Below are 23,384 nucleotides of genomic sequence, written 5' to 3' on the forward strand. Positions count from 1 at the left end.
TTCAGATATTTTTTAACATGAAATTATATTTATGTATATTTTCTACTACTTTAAGTAATTTAATTTAACCTTATTTCATGCAGGCTTTTATTTTAAGTTCCTTCCACTATAATTTTCTATAGGAGGATACTGCCGTACCAGTGGTTAGCCACATGTGATGCTGGGCTTATTCCACCACTGAGCTGGAGAAATATACTACTATTTTGCCTCCTTTATAGCTCCACCTCCGACAGACAACATCGCTTCCCATCTTTGCAAGAAACCTCAAAATCTGGCACTTCGACCAACCCCCTCCTTGATGGACTGGAACCTGCACCCCGCTACCCCTACCTGAGACCCTTACGGGTGAGTAGTCGCGCTTAACAAATTGCCTGATTGATTGATTAAATAAACGTATAGAGTTGTTGTTTATGAATAGCAATGGGCTTATTCTTTTGTGAGTGATTGCATGGCCCTCTCTAAACCGCCTCTCTAACCCTCTCTAAGCTCTTTCCAGTAAGTAGTAAGTAGGCTTCTTTTTCCAGCCACTTCCCTGACCCTTTACTCATTTACTACTTAGGGGTCGCTTACGATGCCGTAGTAAATGGCTCTGACCCTCGATCAGAGCCGTTCCTACGGCATCGTAATCAGTTGTTCGGATTCATTTCTGAACGACCCATTTGGATGGAGTCGGTCAGAAAGGAATCCAAACTGGATTTCCGAATGGCTTCCGATGGCCTCGGACAGCCTGTCTGACATTCGGAAAGCCTCCAGTAATCCCCAGGGTGGTTCTTTCTGCTTAACGGATTACAATGTCGGATTCTGACAGCCTTTCTGTGCCGGCCTTTCCGACACAGAGAGTCTGTAGGAAGTCGATTTTGGGAGCCCCCAACAGGGGCGCGATGGGTGCACCCCTGTTGATCCCTGCACACCGTGGCAGGCACATCAAGGTGCAGGGATGAACTACACCTCTTCTCTTTATAATGAGAGCATCCATTCCTGTCAGAATGCATGCTCCCATTGCAAAGAATAGGAGTGTGACTGAACACTGTTCGGTCACATCCTAATCGATGAGTTGGGACTGCCGACAGGAGGTCAGTCGGTCCCAGTACTGAATCAATGTTGGACAGAGTCAGGTCCGTCCGACATTGAAATCAGGCCCTTAGTAGTAAACCTTGATTTGTGGGTATTTCCCCTTAGAAAAGCTAGGAAGGGTGGTGTTGGAAATTGACACTTGTAGGATTGTGAATAGCCTTTTATAATACTTTAGTAGTACTATTGTAATACTACTAAACTTAGTACAAATGCAGTATTTTAATAGGCCTCATATGTGTATTTCAATTCAGTAATTTAGTCAGCCGCATGGAAATTAACCATTATACTGCAATTCTCTTATAGCCATCATTTTGATGAGTCCAATTTCTTTTTGTATTACTGAATGTGATCCTAAAAATGTATTGCTGTTAGAATCAATGGGTTTAGTACACACATTTAAGTAAATGGCCATACAGATATTTAGCATGTTCATATGCTTTTCTGTACAGGTAACAAAACACCACCAAAACTGATTGCCTCTAATATGTAGGGAAAAGACATGATATAGAGAATACCTAAGGAGGGGGTTCTTATTGGTTAAGGAAAAAAGCCCCCACCCACCGACTGGGTGGCATGCTTCGTCATTGGCCCCTTTCTGTAACCCTTCTGAATGGATAAGATGTTATCTAGTACTCAGTTACTATATTAGGCATTGGGGGTGAGGGATTATTTCATAGTAGTTTCACTATGTCACTAATATGTTCTCCCTAAGTGCAAAACACATATGTGAAGTTTCTATGTGCAAATGGGAGTGAAGATTAAAACTGGCTCCTAGGTGGAATAAACAAGTTAATTGAGTCCCCCAGTGGCAACATTGAGAGGAAGTCGGGGGTAGTTCTACTCACTAGTAAAGGTCAAAATATATTATACACAACGTAAGATACATTGCCATAATTTTCTGAATCAAATACAAAAGATAATAGTGTATTGGTATGTTTCGCTTTCTACAGAAAACATTTGTCCTAATACTCCGTGTTTAGTTGATATATCCAAAATGATTCAAATCAGGGAGACAAATGAACTCCAAATTATTATTCGTGATTTTGTAAGGTCTTAATATGTCAGATTTGCTAACCTCCATAATTATAGCCAAAATGTGGCTCTAATATTTATACCATGGCCATATTCCTGGTTGTCACTCATGAATTCAAATCTACATTAATGCTTTCTCTTAGCAAGATCATAATCCACAACTTGGAAATTGTTGATCCAACAGGATTCACTTCTCAGTAGGGATTCTTTATTTCCAATTTACTCTTTGCTTCTGGATGTATTCAACACTAGAAAATGTAATTTTATCCCATTTTCCCTGCTGTATTATTGCTATTGGGTTAGGTGCACTGATATCAGATATTTTGTGTTACCATTACGTAATGCTTATAACTGCTCTCTCAGTCTGTGTTTGCCCCTTCTTATTGATGAATGAACATATTTTACAGTAGATATAGGTGACTGTTTTCACACAAAAGGTTGTGCTACTTATAACAAATCTCTTGATGTCATAAGTTCTGCGATTTCTGCAATCTACAGAGAAAGGTGGATTTCAATATGTGTGATCACAACAATTGCAGTTCTGACAGTTGTGGAAAGCCTTTAGATTCATTGGAAGTAATTTTTGGATTTCTTCTTGCATGCTTTAATATGTGATGGTATAACTTGAACGGAATATGTTTCAGGTGAGTTTGCTCTTTTTATAAGTCAATTGTATTCTATTCTATTATATTGTTTGATATGCGAATCTAGCCTTACAAATGTGCCAATATTTGTTAACCATTTTATATATTTGGCTTGATTCAGCTGAAAATTTAGTCATAAATTAGATTGATTGCATTATAGCAGTTTCTGACCTCATTTTGTATCTACTGATATTTGATAAATTGTTATGCTCAGTCAGTTGTACTTTATTTAGTGCTCTTTTGATTATAATTATTTGTGCTTTTTCATAGGCTCGGTCTTCACTACACAATCTAGACTTTATGTTGAAATATTTGGCAATTACCATTAATTCAAAAAGTTGAAATTCAATGTTTCAGTATTCTTTTTGTTGGTATGCTGAAATCTTGAAATGGAGAAATTGTAATAGGATAATGTATTTGCATTAGGAAAGGTTTGTCAAATGTAATTTGCTGTTAATTCTCACATTTATTGTCTTTTATTGCATTGTATGGAACATATGGTACATGTGATCAGAATGCAAACATAGATTATTGAGTCCTTGATATACTATTGAAAAACTTACCTTGATGAAGCCTCTTGCAAAGCATGTGGCAAGCATGTATGGGCATGTGACAAAAAGAAGCAAGGATAGGACCTGCCTTAGCAGCAATAGGGGATGAGAAAGAGCATGTATTCCAGGAAAAAGAAGAATCTTTACAGCACTTAGGGGCAAAATCTCTTCTCTAGGTAAATGTTTGAACATTCAGAGAAAGAGGACTCAAAGTGATATCACGGTGGTGAGGAGCCAGTGAAGGCATGGAATGAAAGTGGCAAAGTAGCAAGCAAAGGCCTTGAGTGGTGAGATACCAGAAAATTCAAGAGGTTTTGCTTAGGGTAACATATCTCTACCCATTGAGATTGCCCATGGTCTGTGCATATTGCGAGAGAGCAGAGGTGCCAAAGCTGAACAAAAGGGATTAAGGAAAAACAGAGTGACAGGTGCAGAGAGCGGAGCTGCCGGCGATCATCAGACCTGCAAGTGTAGTGAGAAGAGTGGGAGAGGTGAGGGGTTCTCTGGGATCCAAAATATGGATTGTCATAACCTGAGATATCAGGTGGTTACTAGTAAGAGAAGACAGTAACCAGTGTACGAATCTCATGACTCTGCGAGGAAAGAAAAGTAAATAATGCTATGTAGGTGGAGCAGGGTTCTCAGCACCTTCAAATACAATACCTTTAAACTAACAAATTCCACAATGCACTGTTATTAACACGTATTATTCTGAAGCCCACCTGCTCAGTATCTCTCATAGATAACCCACAGAAGTGGAATATCCTGAAGTTAGAAATGTTAACAAAGCCAACTATTTATGGACATCATCTTCATTTTCAATATTGACCATCACACAAACTTTGATGAACAGGAAACATTCTCTCCGGGCCTCTACTTGTTTTGAGGTTTAACATACTGAAATCCTTCCATTATTTAGTGGTTATAGGGGCATATGTATCAAACATTTTTCCCGTTCCAAACGGGCCGATTCTCAGAATCGGCCCGTTTGCGAACGGGAAAAGGCCTTTTAGGATGTATCATCCCAAAAGGGCATCGCAAATTAGAGAATCGCAAAATTTGCGATTCTCTATTTTGCGATTGCATTTAAGGAATCGCAAATTACGATTCCTTAAATGCAATGTATGAAGCATAGACAAATTGCAATTTGGCCGTAAGAAATCGCAAATTACCACAAACTTCAAGTTGGTGTTAATTTGCGATTTCATTGAAAAATGCACTTTTTGGCATTTTTCAAAGTGCCATGTGACGCACAGACATGCCCTTAGGGCATGTATGTGCGCCACATGTGCATACATACATATTTCAGGGGTGCAACAGGGTGTCCTTTTGACACCCTAGCACCCTTGAAATTGCATTCTCATTTTGCGATTCGCAAAATGAGAATGTCTTCCCATTCATTCTTATAGGCCTCCTAGCCCATAGGAATGAATGGGAAGGTTTTCCTTAATTGCGATTAGCAATTTGCTAATCGCAATTATGGAATGCCAAGGAATCACAAAACATTTGCGAATTTTTTATTACATCCTGTTTTGCAATTTTCAAATAGCGATTCCCTAAAAATCGCTATTTGAGAATTTCAAAAACGGAACTTGATACATATGCCCCTCAGACTCTAGAAGACGTTTCAGGATGTCAGATCCAAGGATCATCTATTCCCAGCCAATGTTCTGATACAGTTCTGCAAAATTGTCCTCACTATTGCATTTATTATTCTTCAGCATCATCATAAAGTTATTTCAGTGTTTTGCATCAGCCTGCAGCACACCTGTTCAGTGTTTGCAATGTGAGTGACAGAAGTTTGTTGTTTTTCTAAGACTGCAGAGAGGAGTGGTGAAACGCAGAAAGTAAAGGAAGAAAAGGAATCCTCCTGCGCCACAAAAGATGCAACACACCAGCTCTCCAAGGTGGAGTAGTGAGTGACACAAGTGGTATGGCAGCCCACACAGGATGGGTGATTGAAACAGATAATAAAATCCTAACCCTGAGGCTGATAGTGTTTAATAAGGTTTAAGGTCAAACTAATATACTACCATATTTGTACTCAAACTCCCACAGGAGAAGAGCATATGTTAGGCATACTGTATATGAAGCTGTGTATATTTGAATAATTTCATACCACCAGAGAAGAGATAGGTCAGCTTGTGAAGGAGAGCACAGTGAGTCACATCTATGGGAACAGCATATTTAGTGAGTAATAACATAGACGTGGAGAGAGTGTCCCGAGATTCAAAGGTATGATAAGGAGTGGGTAATGGAAACAGCCAGTCATGGGCATCACCAACTTCTACTTTCCACAAGCACACATAACTGCTGCCTTCACTTACACAGGCTCCAGCTCTGGCTGTTTCTGAGACCGAGGGATACCATAGGACTGCTGACCAAGGTAGCCCAATACTCCTGCATGTTTGTTTTCAAGTTCACTTGAGTGCAAGTCTCTGGGTACAACTGAATCACAGTGCTTAACAGGATTAAAATATAATGTGGCAACCTGCCTCACCCTTTGCTGTCTTAAACCATAAACATTCAAATATCCTGCGGGCAGTAAAAGGAAGCAACAGGCAAAGGCTGATTATAAATGGGTAGAAAGCAGGGCAGACAAATAGGCATACATCATAATGTATCTAATGAAAAAGGTCAACATTTCAGTGTTAGGAAATGGTTAATGTTTAAAGAGAATTTGATTAATTCCCACACTCTCGGTCTCTTCCCACCACACACACAAACACATCCTGGACAATGGAAAATTCCTACCTGAAATATCATTTTTGTGGGTCCAAAAAACCCTGTGGATGTCATCTAATGATTTCCAGGAGTGCTTACATCCATAAAAGCCTTTTAGTTTATTTTCCAGTGTTCTAGATGCATGATAGAAGGGAGCAATTACTGATAATCATCACAACAAATACAATGCACAATACAAAGTTTATTTGGTTTTCAAAAGATGGATTATCCAAATACATTTGAATACCCTTGCTATTTTGGGTATTTGAGTATTGTGACAATGCAGTACAAAACTGAAGAGAGACTTTGAAAGATAACAGTGTTGGAGTAGAGGAGGAATAACATTGAATGAAATACATCTGTAATACAGGGAGGAAAGAGTAGGGGCCTGATTATGAGTTTGGGGGTGTTGTACCAGACTGCCATGCCAATACCCTGCTCCCAGACTGCCATACTCGTTGGCCGCTTGCCCACCAGTTTAAGAGTTTTCTTCTTATATGGTGGGTGGTGCTTTGGTGGTCCCGGGTGGTGAGCCTTAAAAAAAAGGCACCACAATAGGAATGCCAAAGCAAGTTCCTGCACAGCATGGACTGTGAAGTCCATACAGTGCAGGAACTGGGGGTGCAAACAGGCAGGAGGGCACAACTTGTACCCCCCTGCATGCATCCCCTAGCCAAGAGGCAGCAGGGGGCCCTGTAGTGCGCCCTTAGTTTCCGCAATGCCACCCTTTTCATGGCAGGCTCACCACCATGAAAAAGGTGGATGTGAGGAAACTTGTAATATGCTTGGTGGTGCTCCAGCGGCACTGCTAGCATATTGCTGCCTCACACCGCTGCAACACCGCAGAGGGATCCCGGATCCCCAGCGGTTGTAGCGATGTATTGGCGGCCCAACTGGCCAACTCACAATAGGGCAGTCGGAACGCTGGTCCGGCGGTGCCCCCCCCCCCCTGCCACCATCGCTACAGCGGTCCGATAAGCCACTAAAATGGAAACATCTTGCAATGAAATAATTATTCTAGACAATGGGTCATAACAAAAACAATGGTGAATATCACAAATATTGATTCCAGAGTATTGTGTTAAAAATATTGTCACTAAAAAAATACAGTGTTACAGAATATCAAAGGTAGGAATGCATTTTTGTATACAGCATCATTTTTAGGAAGATTGTTGTATTATTAACGTTTACTTTAAATTAGTTTTCATAAATATCATTTTTAGTTAATGGAATATACATTAGTTGCTATCTTATTTTTAGAAGTTAGTTTTATTAGTATAATTACTATCTTTTAAAAAAATACTTAGTTTTTTTAATATGCAATTGTTTAATTTTAAAATGTAGTTAGTAATACATAATGTTGTAGAGGGTTGTTGGATTTGTAGGGGCATAAGGCTGGAAGTTAATCAATGATAATCTATTGACTTTTAATGTTAATATATTTTCAATTGTAAATTAAATATTTGACTAGTGATTATTTAGATTGTTTTATTTTGTATACATTTTTATTTGATATAAAAATAATACACAGTTGGTACACAATCCATTTGGATAAAAAAGTATGAACCAACCTTTAAATCCACTATGCTCTCATACTGAAAAAAGAACAAATATGTTAGAAAGAGAAAAGGGCTGAAAACACCTAATCCACTGCATACACCAGAGATAACTTCAAAAGCTGCAGCAGTAAATTATTGCACAGCATACTAGTTACTACTTACTGAGGGATTCTATTCAGCTAATTATTGAGGTCCAGGTTTGTATAAGGCATTTTCTTTGGGGGTTGCTTTCAATGACAGTTGATTACAGCCTATTTATTTCAGAGAATTGATTCCAACAAGAAGTAATAAAAGGGTATTAGGGCGCACCCAAAGCATGACTATACAACGTATTGTAGGGATTACCATAAAAACACGTTTGAAAAATTTGACTGGGTATTGTCACTGAGCATCCATGTATCTTTTAGCTCTTGTGACGGATGTATGTCATTTGTATCACTCTAGAAATCTCTTCCATAATCAGAGCCCAAAAACATACTATAACACTACATGTGATGAAAATATGATTAGTATCCAGCATTGAAAGCATTCAGAATTTGCCCAACAGCCCCATTTGCAGAATGGTATGCAGGTATAACAAAGATCCTGACTGATGTTATATTGGTGTACTTTTAGTCTTGAAATATTAACACAGTGATTATTAAGCATGATACATTCTTTAAAGTCAGCTATCTCCTTGCCATTAAATATGCCAGTCGCAGGAAAATCACTTAGAGATATCAAATCAGTGAAGAGGGGAAGTTCCTGGATTGAACCCATTCAACGGAAGAATAAACAGGCTAGGATGTTCCATAAAGTGTGATATATATCACACTATATATATATATATATATATATATTCACTGAAAAAACCATAGGTTTCACACATGTTATAGTTAGCTGGAAATTTTACTGATAAAAAACCAATGAAATTCCCCCGTTATAGTTACTGTAGGCAACTATAACTCACGCGACCGCAATCCTCTGCTGATGCTAATACTGTATTTAGACACTTATTTGCCCATGTCTTCTTCCATTAAATTTTAGCTATACATATATTACAAATATTTTTTTTTCATAAAGACACTTATGTCACCAGCAGAAGATTACGGTCGTGGGAGTTATAGTTGCCTACAGTAACTATAACGGGGGAATTTCATTGGTTTTTTATCAGTAAAATTTCCAGCTAACTATAACATGTGTGAAACCTATGGTTTTTTCAGTGAATTTGCAAGGTTTTTTAAATGCTAATTCCTAACTATAACGTGTGTGAAACCCATGGTTTTTTCAGTGAATTTGTACGGTTTTTTAAATGCAAATTTTTTTTGACATTTTTTTGTAAACCTATGTATAAAATAATGCATTATGGAAAGGTTTTTTTTTTTTTATGCTTTTTTTTCCGTGCGCGTACGGTAAGCTGACGGTACGCGCTCCGTACGTCATAAGTACGGTGCGCGTACGTAATAGGATACGCGTACCGTAAGCTGACGCTACGTGCTCAGCACGTCATAAGTACACCGCGCCTACGTGATACGTGCGTGACGTACGCATACACGCGGAAGCAACGTCGCGGTTACGCAGGGGCGTGTAATGCGCATGCGCGAGTGTATCTTACGTACGCGCTCCGTTAGCGCTCCGTAAGCGCTCTGTAAGCGTCACGTTTGCGCATGCGTACTTTTTTACGAGCGCGTACCGTGAGCTTACGGAGCGCGCACGGTAGGTCATGTGATCCACAAAGAACACTTTTCATTGGTTGAAATTACTTTCAGTTCCAGAAACTTCCCACACCACACCCATTCCCCTCATTACTGCTTGAAAGAACACTTTTCATTGGTTGAAAGTACTTTCAGTTCCAGAAACTTCCCACACCACACCCATTCCCCTCATTACTGCTTGTGATTCTCTAGGAGCAGGAGCTGAATTGTCTTTGGGATACAATGGCAGAACAACAGACCTCTTCTGAGAGTGAGGCTAGCAGCACCACCATCATCCAGAGAAGGAGGAAACAGAAGACTTCTTTTGTATGGGAGTATTTTACTTTTCCAGAGGGGGACAAAAAGGTCAATGCTCCACTGGTCACTTGCACACTTTGTGACCGTGTTTTATCAAGAGGAAATCCTAGGAAAAAGTATTCCTTTGGAAATCACTCTATGATGAGACACTTTAGGGATAGACATCCCAGGACCTTTGCTTGACATACTGGAGAAGACTCTTCAGTAAGTCACCAGAGCCCAGCCTCAGAAGCTCAGCCGAGTACATCATCGGCAGCTCAGCTGAGCCCTTCCTCTGAGGTGGGAGCATCACCTTCTTCTGCTCCTCTGTGATCTTAACCCTCGATTTGGGAGGGTTGTAATGAGGTGTATAACATGTTCTGGTCTTATTGTTTTTGGGGAGACCAGTGTTCCCCTTATTAACAATAAGATAGACCAGCACGTTTGTAGACGCTCATAATATTCCCATTCTTTCTTTCCTCCATCCCTCTATGAACCCAACGGCTCTTTTAAGAGCACACCTTACCTCACAATTTTTTTATTTTTTTTTTAAGCTTTCGTTTTTGGAAAAAAATTTTAACCGTGCGCGCACCGTACGCGTAATTCCGCGAATTTCGCGAAATTTCTCCGTTTACGCCGTGCGCGTAAGCTGCGCGCATTCGGCGATTTTTTAAAAAAAATTTAAATTAATTTTTTGCCCTTGGGGGTCCTTCTGAGACCCCCTGACAAAGGATAGGGGGTCAGGAACTGTCCAGCCTGCCCCCTTTTCACGTTATCCACCTTTGTTTTACACCCCCTCAGACTGCGAGAGAGAAAATGGCGGCCGGCGCTTCCTGGTTTCGACCGATTCGAATGTTTACGAAGATCTAACAGCCAATCAGAATCGCGCTCGCGCACGGCGGCGTGCGCGTACGGTAAGCGCACCGTAAGCGCACCGTAAGCTGCCACAGATATATATATTGATTTAAAGGCTATTTTCTCAGGAACTACTGAACAGATTTACACCAGACCTACAAAAGGCACTTCCTTGACCTGGAGACTACCTCTCTGCCAAATTTCAAGGAACTCTGTTCAGCCGTTCGGGCTGTAGCTGTGTCTAAAGGTCCTATGGAAAAATGCATGGGAAAAACGCGTTTTGGGACCCCCCTTTTATCTCAGCTCCCGCTTGACGAATCCCCCCGAGACTTTCAGGGTAGGAGCGGAGCGTAGCGCCCCACCTATTTTGAAAATTTCGCGATGATTCGTCGACCGACGCCAAAGTTATTCAAAATAGAATGTTGCGGTTTTCCTATGGAAACAGGGTCCTAACTATAACTACCTACTGGCGACCGCCAGTAGGTAATATATATATATATATATATATATATATATATATATATATATATATATATATATATATATATATATATATATATATTCACTGAAAAAACCATGGGTTTCACACACGTTATAGTTAGGAATTAGCATTTAAAAAACCTTAGAAATTCAATGAAAAAACCAAAGGTTTCACACATGTTATAGTTAGCTGGACATTTCACTCATAAAAAACCATTGAAATTCCCCCGTTATAGTTAGTTCAGCTAACTATAACTCGCGCGCCCGCAATGCACTACTGATGACGTCACATATTACATCACTCATGACATGGTCAGTGACATCACTCATGACATCACTGATGACATCTCAAATGACATCACTGATGACATCATCCAGTGAATGTGTGTTTTTCTGAAAATTAAATATGTTTAATATATGTATATCTCAAGGTCGATGGAAGAATAAATGAGTATATAAGTGTCTAAATTGATGATTTGTTTTTGAAAAATTGATTGTGTAACTGACTGATTAATTGTATCTTTATGAATACATGGCTAAGTGAGTAATGTTTAAATGTGTAAATACCTGTATCAGTCTCTCACTTTGTATATAAGTGGCTGCATGGGTTGGTGAGTAGCTACATGAGTGTCTATATAGGTTATTAGTTGGTTTTTTGAGTATCAGTATGAGTGTCTGAGTGTCTTCATGGTTCGGTGGGGGTTATTATGTAGTGCATAGGTGCATGAATGAGTGACTCACTGTTTGTATGTGTTGAAGACAGCATGTGTGTAGGACCGTATGGGTGGATGAGTGTGTGTATGGGTGTGTTAGTGAGTGAATGACTGTCTCAATAGTGTCTTTATGAGTAACTACATATGTTTTAAACTAGTATATATGACTATTGGTGTATATAAGTAAGTATATGTGCGAGTGAGAGATTGGAAGAGTGCCTGTATGAATAAGTATGTGTTTCTATAAGTGATTATTTAAAAGACTAAGTATGTGTAAGTTTCTGTAAAAGGAAGTGTGGTGGTGTGTGTATAACTGTATATGCAGGTTAATGGATGTTTGATTCTTTCTTAGCATGAGTGACTATGTGTGAGTAACTCTATGAATGAGTGGCATTGTTTTACAGGATGTTTAGGTGTATGAGTACATATGATGTGTGAGTACATGTATGAGTGACTGTATTGGATTGTTGGTGGATGAGTGGATGTGTATGTGGATCTTAGAATTACTGAATAGGTTTTTGTAACTGTTATTGGTATGTCCATTTTTTTGAAAATTTCAGTCTCTATTTTTAAATGTGTGTATCAAAGGTTATATTAGGGTGAGAGGAGGTCTACCACTCTATCACAAGGATGATGTCATCAGTGATGTCATTTGAGATGTCATCAGTGATGTCATGAGTGATGTCACTGACCATGTCATGAGTGATGTAATATGTGACGTCATCAGTAGTGCATTGCGGGCGCGCAAGTTATAGTTAGCTAAACTAACTATAACAGGGGAATTTCAATGGTTTTTTACGAGTGAAATGTCCAGCTAACTATAACATGTGTGAAACCTTTGGTTTTTTCATTGAATTTCTAAGGTTTTTTAAATGCTAATTCCTAACTATAACGTGTGTGAAACCCATGGTTTTTTCAGTGAATTTCAAAGGTTTTTTAAATGCTAATTCCTAACTATAACGTGTGTGAAACCCATGGTTTTTTCAGTGAATTTGCAAGGTTTTTTAAATGCTAATTTTTATTTTTTTTCTTCTTTTTTTTTTACATATTTTTATTTTAATTTTCTATCCTTTTTTAAAGACTATGGTTAAATTTTAAAAATTCTACAATCTGTTTTTTTTAAAAATTTTTTTTAAATAAACAGGTAAAATTTATTAGCAATACATTTTTTCCTTTTTTTTAAATTTATTTTTAAGTGCGCGTACGGTAAGCTTACGGTAAGCGTACAGTTTACACAATGTCCGTAATTTATCTACGTTGTTTGCGTATAGTTACGCAATTTGCGTAGCCGCGCGTACTGCACGTGGGGTGCGTACGCGTGTACGCTACACGCGCACGTTACGCGGAAGTGTTGGGAAGTGACTGTTATGCGCATGCGCGCGAGCGCGTGTCTTTTTTACGCGCATGCGTACTTTTGCCGTAAGCGCACCGTAAGCGTACGGTGGGTCATGTGATCATGAAACACAACTTTTGATTGGTTGAAACTACTTTCAGTTCTAGAACTCTCCTACACCACACCCATTCCCCTCATTTCTGCTTGTGATCCCTTAGGAGAAGGAGCTGGGTTGTCTTTGTGATACGATGGCAGAACAGCAGAGCTCTTCTGAGAGTGAGGCTAGCAGCACTACCTTGAGGCAGAGAGCGAGGAAACAAAAGACCTCTTATGTATGGGAGTATTTTTCTTTTCCAGAAGGCCAGCAAAAGGTAAATGCACCCTTAGTGACTTGTAAGCTGTGTAAGCGTGTACTTTCAAGAGGGAATCCTGACAGGAAGTATTCCTTTGGGAATCACACCATGATGAGACACCTTAAGGATGTACACAGAAGGACACATGCTCGACTTACTGAAGGTAACCCTTCAGTAAATCAACCAAGCACATCCACAGCAGCTCAGCCTGGACCATCATCTGCAGTGCCGAGTCCTTCTTCTGCAGGTCAGGTGAGCCCTTCATCTGTGGGGGGAGCATCTCCTTTTTCTGGTCCTCTGGAAATTAACCCTTGGTTTGCGAGGGTTGAAGTACGGTGCGCCACTTGTCATGATCTAATTACTTATAGGGAGACCTGTATTTCCCTAGTGAACAGTAAAATAGATCAGCACACTTGTCGTACCATCTAATATTCCCAATCTTTTTTTCCTCTGCCCCTGCATGAACACAACGGCTCTTTTAAGAGCCAACCTTACCTTTCATCTTTTTTTTATATATGTTTTTAAAAACTTTTTTTTTTTTTTTTTACCGTACGCGTACGGTACGCGTAATTTTTATTTTTATTTTTAAAAAAACACTAAAAATCAATTATCACATTACAAGGTCCTTGAGAGACTACAATTAAAAACTGAAAATGTGATTGTAGAGAAGTGGAAAAAAGGGACCATGATATTATTGACTTACCATACCCACTCAAAAAAATATTTATTCATTTAAATTTTTTTTTAATTGCTTTAAAAATGGTTCTAGTTTTCGAAAATGTTCTATCTCAATCTGAAAAAAAAGAAAAAAGTATTAATATTTAATAAAACATTTTATAATACAGTACACATATTTACATATTTTTCAAAAATATTTTTGCCTTTTTTTTGCTGTTTTCAGAATATATTGCATTTCACTATAAATTGTGAAAGCAATTGCATTCACCATTTAACAGCAGGCAAAAAAAAAATTAACAATCTCAAAGATTGTTTTAAAAAAGCCCACAATCTCTTTTTGCATAAACATAACTTTATAGAAATGCATAATATTCTTAAAAAATATCATCTAATATCAATACTTATTTCTTTAAAATACCGTCTGATATTTTTGTTTCAGAAGTATAATCACAATAATATATCTAAAATAACTCCACAATACATCGGGTTCCATTTCCTTTAGGCCAAATAGTAATTTTAAAATTCTTTTTTGGTTAAATTTCCAATGGTAATCCAATAAAAATCTAAAGTTTAAATTGTACAGATCTCACCGATTCTCTGTAACATTTTGGTTTCCGAAAGATTTATTAATAATTAAATAAGTCCACAATAGAATTGTTTACCTTTCCGCATGGCCAAATAGTAATTTTAAAATCTTTTTTGAATAAATTTCCAATGGCAATCCAATAACATTCCAAAATTTAAATTGTGCAGATGTTACCGATTGTTTCAAAATTTTTGGTTTTCCAAAGTTTCCTTAAAAAATGGAAAAATTCCACATTACAATTGGTTACCTTTCCATTAGGCCAAATGATAATTTGTTAAATCTTTTTATTTGTAAATTCCAAATGGTAATCCAATAAAATGGTAAAATTGTTTTGTCCAGATGTTGCCAAATCTCTCTAAAATTTAGGTTTCAGGAAGATTAGATAGGAATTTGCTAAATCAAAAGGCAAACGTTGCTTAAAAATCAATTGGGAATCATTACACAGTGTCCAGCCTTTTTCACATTTAAGATAAACTGTGTAATGACCAGAAGTTACAGTAGGTCCATCATGGAAAATTATTCCAACTGTTACAAAAGTTTTTCCTGAAATTGATAATTGCTGTCCTGTAAACTTCTTTATTATAGTATCCAATTTTGAACCATCAGCTCTACATCGTTGCATCATTAAAATTACATACTGTCCGTATTCCTTTAAAATTAACGTTGAAAACATGTCAGATTTACACTCACCGCATTGCATGCTATGATTAGCATCTTTAACTAATTTAGCAAAAGTGACTGTTTTACTCTCTGGCAATGTTAAATAAATAAACCTTTCATTATCAACATTAGAGCCACATATATTATAACAGTTTTCACAACTATGTTCCCATTTATAAGAGAGACCAAATAAATTTTCAATGGGAACCCCTTCTTCTTCCAGTACCTGAAGAAAATACATCAAGAATTCCCGTGCGTCTTGCTGTACATTTTGAGAAAACTGTGTTCGTCCTGAACATACATCTAAAAGTTTTCTAATTTCAGTAGCACTTTCTATTTGAGTTTTATCATTACTCAGCTTTTCAAAAAGGAGACTCAGCACAGAACAGAATCTTTTTCCCTGATTTACTATTATCTGCTCTTGCAAACTTTCCAGATAAAATGCAACATTCAGCACTACATTAGCGTAGCAGTTGACACCAGAGCTATTTTCAAAATGACATCCTACAACCTGTTCTTCATTTTCCTTATTCTTTTTGCTTGCAATTACATCACTCCTCTTTTTTTTCCTCCTCTCTACATCTTCATTACAGATATTCTCATTTCTCCTTTTACGAGAAACTACACGTTTCTCCAACACAGGATACTGACCTAAATGAGGAGCATAGCTTCTTCTTAATCTATTATACTCCTTTACACAATTTGTATCAGCAGTAACTTTTGAATCATCAAAGTCTATCATGAATAAACCTGATAATGTTTTCACTCGTGACAAAGCAACATATGACATACCTTCTTTGAACACAGTTGAACCAATGTTCACAAATGCACAATCTACAGTCAATCCTTGAGACTTGTGAATAGTTACAGCATATGCTAGAGAAAACGGAAACTGCTTCCTACGTACATATAAGTCTTTCACAAGCTTGAAACGAACTGAACAACGACAAATGTCTTTAACTTCTTCTATCTGATCAAATTTTATTTTTAAACATTCAATTCCATCTTTTTTCTGATAATTAATAAAACCCACAACTCTTCCCATAGCTCCATTAACTAAACCTTTTTCAACATCCAAATTTCTCCTTAAAAATACTCTACAGTTCATGCAAACGTATAGATTTTTTTCTAATCCAGCTGTTTTGGAAATGTTCTTCTCTAGTGAATCCAATTTATTTTTCAGTGTGCCTGTTAATGTGACAGTAATTCTTCCATCCTCAATTTTGTCCACTGCTTCCAATTTCCTGATATCTTCCTTTTCCAATTTCAAAAGCTCCTCATTGAATATTGAGCATTCACGTAGAGTTGGCATTAAGCAGATGACACTTTTGTTTTCTGCAATGTTCTTGTATATCTTCTCTGCAACTATTTCTTCCTTTGGAAATAAATTATGTAGCAGCCGACTCTGTAATGCTTTTTTGCCAGCTTCAGTGAGTAGTCCAATTCTGATATCTTTCAGAATACTTTCATATTCTTCATCGTTTGCTTGCCTCATATTAGTAGTAAGTTCCGTGTACTCAAAGAAGGACCAAATATTTGTATTACTGATGCTTCCCAATGACTTCTTCGTGTCTTCATGTGTCACAGTATTAAACACTGGTTGTCCTTTAACTGGAGTAAGTTGCAAAAGATCTCCAAAAACTATGACGTGTTTTCCTCCAAATAACACGTCATAGTCTGTCTTCAGAATTTGCTGCATTCTTAAATGCACAAAGGCAAGCATTAAGTTTGATACCATGCTCACCTCATCAATAATGAGAACTTGCATCTTCTTCAATACTCTTGAAACTTCCAAGCATGCTTCTCCAGTTAGCTAGTTGTATTGTATTTTGTTCTCATGCTCCACTGGTAACATTAGCAAACGATGTAAAGTGATTCCTTTTATGTTATATGCTGCTAACCCAGTTGGAGCAGTAACCACACAAGACAAAGTAGAATCCGTTTTTTGCTGTAGGTAGCTTCTGATGACTTTTATTAGGAAACTTTTTCCAGTTCCAGCTTGTCCGCTTACATACATCCTGATTGGATGAAATGATGTGCATGAGCACTCTTTTTTTTCATGTAGAAATCCGTGATCAATTTTGTTTCTGATCTCTTCATAAATTTGTTGCTGCTCTTCGTTCAGTTGTCTTTCCAAATTTTGTAAGTCTATAAATTCTTCTTGAGCTTGATTCATAGCCGTTTCCACTTCATTCATGGCTATTGATGCTTCATTTTCAACGATTGGTTGTCCTAGGGGATCTTGACTGAGTGTTCCTGAACTTTGGCTGTCCTGAGAACTGTCTCTAGCTATGTCTGCTGCAATTGTAGTTTCCTGTTCAATTTCTTCATTTAACATTTGCAGATAAGTTGTGAATGTATTGCATTGTATGCTGTCTTTGCAAGCATTAAAAGAATCTTCATAGCTTTGAAATTCTCCCAGTAGTTCATCCTCTGTACGCCATGGTTTAAACAGCTGTAAAAGAGCCAAGTAGTAAAATTCCTTTTTGTCAGTAGTGTCGCAACTCAGCTTCCGGTGATTTATCAAACTTCCTTTTGTTTGCTTCACCAAACATCCTTCCTCACCAATGACTTTATATTTTCCATTGTTGATGTCTTCTGTGGCTTTCCGTGAATAAATGTAGTTCTGCAGCACTTCATAGAGACACATGTTCTCTAGATGAAGACTTCTCTTGGGATAATATGTATCCAACATGTTTGATTTCAAAATATCTGTACTTTCTGGGTCATTCTCGGCCAAATATTCAATTTCTCCAACAGATTTCAGTACCCGATTTCTCATTGCTGCAAGGCCTAAACTTGCCCAAATTATTCTTCTTGATTTCGAGTAGAGACTTGCAGAAGATAACCTATCTGAACATTCGTAGGATCCAATTTCTCGATGCGATAACATCTTCAAACTGAAACTGTACAGCTTCTTACTGACAGTTTTCTCGTGAGAAATCTCTTCCCACATTTACTTCAATTCTGTTTTTTCTGATTTCGTAATGTAAGACGTTACATATCGAGCAACAGCAATGGAATTGTCAGCTACATACTGTATATCCATGTTAGCGTTCCACATGGATAAAATCACTGGGTTGTAGTCATTTATATTTTTTGATTCTTCTTTTCTTTTTAGGTTGTAGGTATTCTTAGGTGATTTTCTTGTAATAGTATGTCTCACAGCTGACATAAAACTGTTAACTCTTCCATTTGAAAGAACAGGTCTAGGAAATCCAAATCGACATTTAGTGTAGTATTTATCTTTGCTCTTGTATTTCCGTCGACAGTATTTTCCACACCGATGACTTTGGAAACGTAAAACTTGCTCCTTTAACTTTTTCTCTTCTGTGCTTTTTGGTATAGCACATGTTGCATATTCTTCAATGTAAGATAACACTGCTTCATCAGTATCTGTTCCAAACTTTGGGGCATCCTTGATCCACAACAGCATATGAATATGAGGAGCACCTCTTGCCTGGTACTCTTTTCTCCAAAAGAAATCCACTACTTCTCCTAGAGGTGGATTTTTTTTATTGCAGATGAAGGACATCATAGCCTCAAATCTATGATTGAAATATCTGCAAACATTAACCGGATCCAATGAGCACAGTTCTCCTGCTGTCTTGTATTCGATGTTTTTAATGTTTGAATTTGCCTCTCGTAGAAAATCCAGTAAATCATCCCAAGCGTACTCGGCACAGCTTAGGGTAACGAACCATGTTGGTGTTCGTAAATTCCGTAACATGCATTTTAATTCACCATGGCGTCGGTACCAATATTCATTTGTCCCACGCTGACAAGCCATCAGATTGATCAGTTGTGTTTCCAAATGATCATCTCGGTGCTGCACTTTCTCCATAAAATCCTTAGCAGACACATTTTGCAAATGTACTCCACTTTTTAAAATGTGATTTACTGCATAAGACAATGCAGACAAGTCGCTTTCAAATAAAAGATGGAACAAATAAGGAATACTTTGTCGAAATCTGGGATCTTCAGCATATAGTCTTGTAGTCCGATACTCAGAAGCTGGAATCTGTTCCGGACGTTCATCGTATCGTCCTCCTTTTCCTTTAGGAAACAGCTGGGGAAAACATCGAGCTTCCAAGCTCTCCTCCCATACACTCACGGGAGTTCCTTTTGCTTTCTTCATCTGAAATAGATCAATATTGTATCCCATAACTTCTTTTGAATGAAGAGGATGTATGCTAAAATGTTCATAAATTTCTTCTTCCTTTGACTTGTCCACTTTTTCAATTTGTCCAGTTGGTGTTTCTGTGTCTTCTTGTAAATCTTCTTCTTCTTCTTCTTCTATATAAATTGATTCATACCATTTGTTATTCCTTTTCAAATACAAATTTGCTCTTTGTACTTTCCGTACATCTACCAGCTCCTGCCAAATCTTCTTATTCTTTGTAGGTACACCATTAACCAGAATAATTAATGGTTCAGTTTCCAAAGTATCCGCATCAATAGTTTCCATATTTTTTTTCAAATCCAAGGGCAAATACACCACTCTACCTTTTAAACCTCTCAGTAAATCTGAAGGAGGTAATTTACCAGTTTTGGGCTCCATACGTACTATGGTCTGGAACGGATGAACACATTGAATGAGTATAGACTCATATGTATTTAATTCAGAAAGTTCAGCAGGAATAGCATCCAATTCTAAATTATTATGTACAGCTCTGGTCGGCATTCTATTTTCCTCTAACTTGTTGTGACAGTATTTACAAATACGCTGATCTTCACCCAATTCAAAACAATTTTCAAGAAATATATATGTGGCAAAATCCTTCCACTTATAATTATCTTCATTTTCAATCTTTCTGTAGAGATCAACATTCCTAGTTTGTTTTCTATAATGAGTTCTGCGGCAACAAATACATGTAATATTTGGTCTTTCATTAGAGATTATTGCAAATTTTGTTATGTGATCATTAAATGTCTTACTTACAGAGGGTTCTACATTCTCTTCCACTTCTTCCTCATTTACTGTGTCCTTCTCTGCACTGTTTTGTTCAGGACCAAAGTAACAAAACTGAATTTCATCAACAACCTTCTCTACATCTGATACCGTTCCACGGAACAGAGCCCTATTCAATTCATCTAACTTTATTGCTGGACTTTTAGCAAAATACAACCGTCTCACAAACTTTCTCATTTCAGTATGATGAACAGCCAGCATCCTAAAATGATGGAAAACACTATCACACACTTTTCTAGATAGACAAGCCAGAGAATGACCCTGCAAACCAGTATTCTCTCTCACTCTGCATGGATCCAGACTTTGAAGCACCTTAATCTTCTGTTTTACACTTTTTTTACTATATTCTCTTAGAAACTCACGAAATTTATCAATAGATTCCTGACGCACAGTGCAAATACTACTACAATTCCAAGTGTACACTGGGGCTTTAGGACGTCTCCCCATAGCCTCATCCGCCATCACTTGTACCTCATCTCTTGGAACCATTATCTCCTTCTCCATTATGCAACCATTTTTCACTTCATAAGCACGGCCTCTGGTGTCAACTGCATGCAGCAAACTATTACTTTGAAAATAACTCTCTTCATTAAAAAAAGGTTCACTACTTGAACTATGCATCCATTTTCCTAAAAACACTTTAGAAAAGTTTTTTCTGTTCACTACTCTTTTCCTTTTGCTATGTGATTTCAGTACATTAACCATTTGTCTAATGTACGCATCCTATTCAAAATTAAAATGAATAGTTTCCTTTTTAATTCTAATGCCTTTGCTGCAATGACTTCAATTTCTTTTTTTCTCTTATAAAACTTAGCCTTTTGCTTATATTTCTTCACATCCTTTATCAAATTTGACATAACTCTCCTCTGAAACATTTTTCTACGTATCTCTTTAAACGCTGTTTTTCTGTTTAAGTTAATCTTTTTAGTTGCAGAAGGTATATTTGCATTAACTAAATTCTCAATTTTTTCCTGTCCTTTTCGATTGAAATCATTCTTTCCAGTACAGACATTTTGTACATTTTTCCTTTTTTTGAATATGTTCTTTAGAAAATTTTTTGTCTGCTTACCAGAAGATTTTTTCTTTTTCCCAACATGAGCATCTTCAACTAACTTAGGTCCTCCAGTTGTCTTCAAATATAGGTTTTTTTTGTGGTCTTTTTTTACTCTGGATTTTGTAGGCATCTTAAATTTTGTTCACTGCTCTTCAGCAATACCTGAAAAAAACTAAAAAAAAATTCCTTTATTTTATTTAAATATATTACTACATTTGTTTTCACATTAGTCACAAAACGAAATTTCTTTGCCAATTTGAAAGCACACTTACTACTCTTTTTTTTGGCAAGTGATAATCACTTTTACAGACTGACACATTATGAATCCACTTTTCAGATTTTTTAAAAAGCACATGTCCAAACTGCTTTTTCAGACCAGCACCATTTGTAACCTGGGTGACTGCCTACACTCCAGCAAGGGCAACCAGCATTAGTGATGCTGAATGTATTTGCATTACTGACTGAAACCTCAAACCCCACTCGCTTGTGAATACTGTGCATGATTCCACATGGTAAGCAGCTGGGTGTGTGCTAAGAGTCTGCTTCTGCACCAAAAAATGGCTCCCCCTTTCCTTCTAATGCAACTGTGAAATCACCAGAGCAATACGCAATACATCTCTGCCTGTAATTCCTCTTTGCACACAGAGTCATGTTTTCACATTAGTCACAAAACAAAATTTCTTTGCCAATTTGAAAGCACACTTACTACTTTTTTTTTTGGCAAGTGATAATCACTTTTACAGCCTGACACATTATGAATCCACTTTTCAGATTTTTTAAAAAGCACATGTCCAAACTGCTTTTTCAGACCAGCACCATTTGTAACCTGGGTGACTGCCTACACTCCAGCAAGGGCAACCAGCCTTAGTGATGCTGAATGTATTTGCATAACTGACTGAAACCTCAAACCCCACTCGCTTGTGAATACTGTGCATGATTCCACATGGTAAGCAGCTGGGTGTGTGCTAAGAGTCTGCTTCTGCACCAAAAAATGGCTCCCCCTTTCCTTCTAATGCAACTGTGAAATCACCAGAGCAATACGCAATAAATCTCTGCCTGTAATTTCTCTTTGCACACAGAGTCATGTTTTCACATTAGTCACAAAACGAAATTTCTTTGCCAATTTGAAAGCACACTTACTACTCTTTTTTTTGGCAAGTGATAATCACTTTTACAGACTGACACATTATGAATCCACTTTTCAGATTTTTTAAAAAGCACATGTCCAAACTGCTTTTTCAGACCAGCACCATTTGTAACCTGGGTGACTGCCTACACTCCAGCAAGGGCAACCAGCCTTAGTGATGCTGAATGTATTTGCATTACTGACTGAAACCTCAAACCCCACTCGCTTGTGAATACTGTGCATGATTCCACATGGTAAGCAGCTGGGTGTGTGCTAAGAGTCTGTTTCTGCACCAAAAAATGGCTCCCCCTTTCCATCTAATGCAACTGTGAAATCACCAGAGCAATACGCAATAAATCTCTGCCTGTAATTCCTATTTGCACACAGAGTCATGTTTTCACATTAGTCACAAAACGAAATTTCTTTGCCAATTTGAAAGCACACTTACTGCTCTTTTTTTTGGCAAGTGATAAACACTTTTACAGACTGACACATTATGAATCCACTTTTCAGATTTTTTAAAAAGCACATGTCCAAACTGCTTTTTCAGACCAGCACCATTTGTAACCTGGGTGACTGCCTACACTCCAGCAAGGGCAACCAGCCTTAGTGATGCTGAATGTATTTGCATTACTGACTGAAACCTCAAACCCCACTCGCTTGTGAATACTGTGCATGATTCCACATGGTAAGCAGCTGGGTGTGTGCTAAGAGTCTGCTTCTGCACCAAAAAATGGCTCCCCCTTTCCATCTAATGCAACTGTGAAATCACCAGAGCAATACGCAATAAATCTCTGCCTGTAATTCCTATTTGCACACAGTCATGTTTTCACATTAGGCCCTTAAACGAAATTTCTTTGCCAATTTGAAAGCACACTTACTACTCTTTTTTTTGGCAAGTGATAATCACTTTTACAGACTGACACATTATGAATCCACTTTTCAGATTTTTTAAAAAGCACATGTCCAAACTGCTTTTTCAGACCAGCACCATTTGTAACCTGGGTGACTGCCTACACT

At 37.7% G+C, this 23,384-nt stretch overlaps 1 protein-coding gene across 1 annotated transcript in view; it reads right to left on the minus strand.

Annotated features, from left to right (window-relative positions):
* Nucleotides 1-23,384, minus strand: part of LOC146780157 (hydroperoxide isomerase ALOXE3-like) — a 401,982-nt gene that overhangs the window by 203,475 nt on the left and 175,123 nt on the right. The window contains exon 5 of the mRNA XM_085639147.1: nt 6,056-6,159. Coding sequence (XP_085495273.1) covers nt 6,056-6,159 — 104 coding nt within the window. The remainder of the gene's footprint in view (nt 1-6,055; nt 6,160-23,384) is intronic.

Source organism: Triturus cristatus, chromosome 12 (genome assembly GCF_964204655.1).
Source record: "Triturus cristatus chromosome 12, aTriCri1.1, whole genome shotgun sequence".
NCBI lineage: Eukaryota > Metazoa > Chordata > Amphibia > Caudata > Salamandridae > Triturus > Triturus cristatus.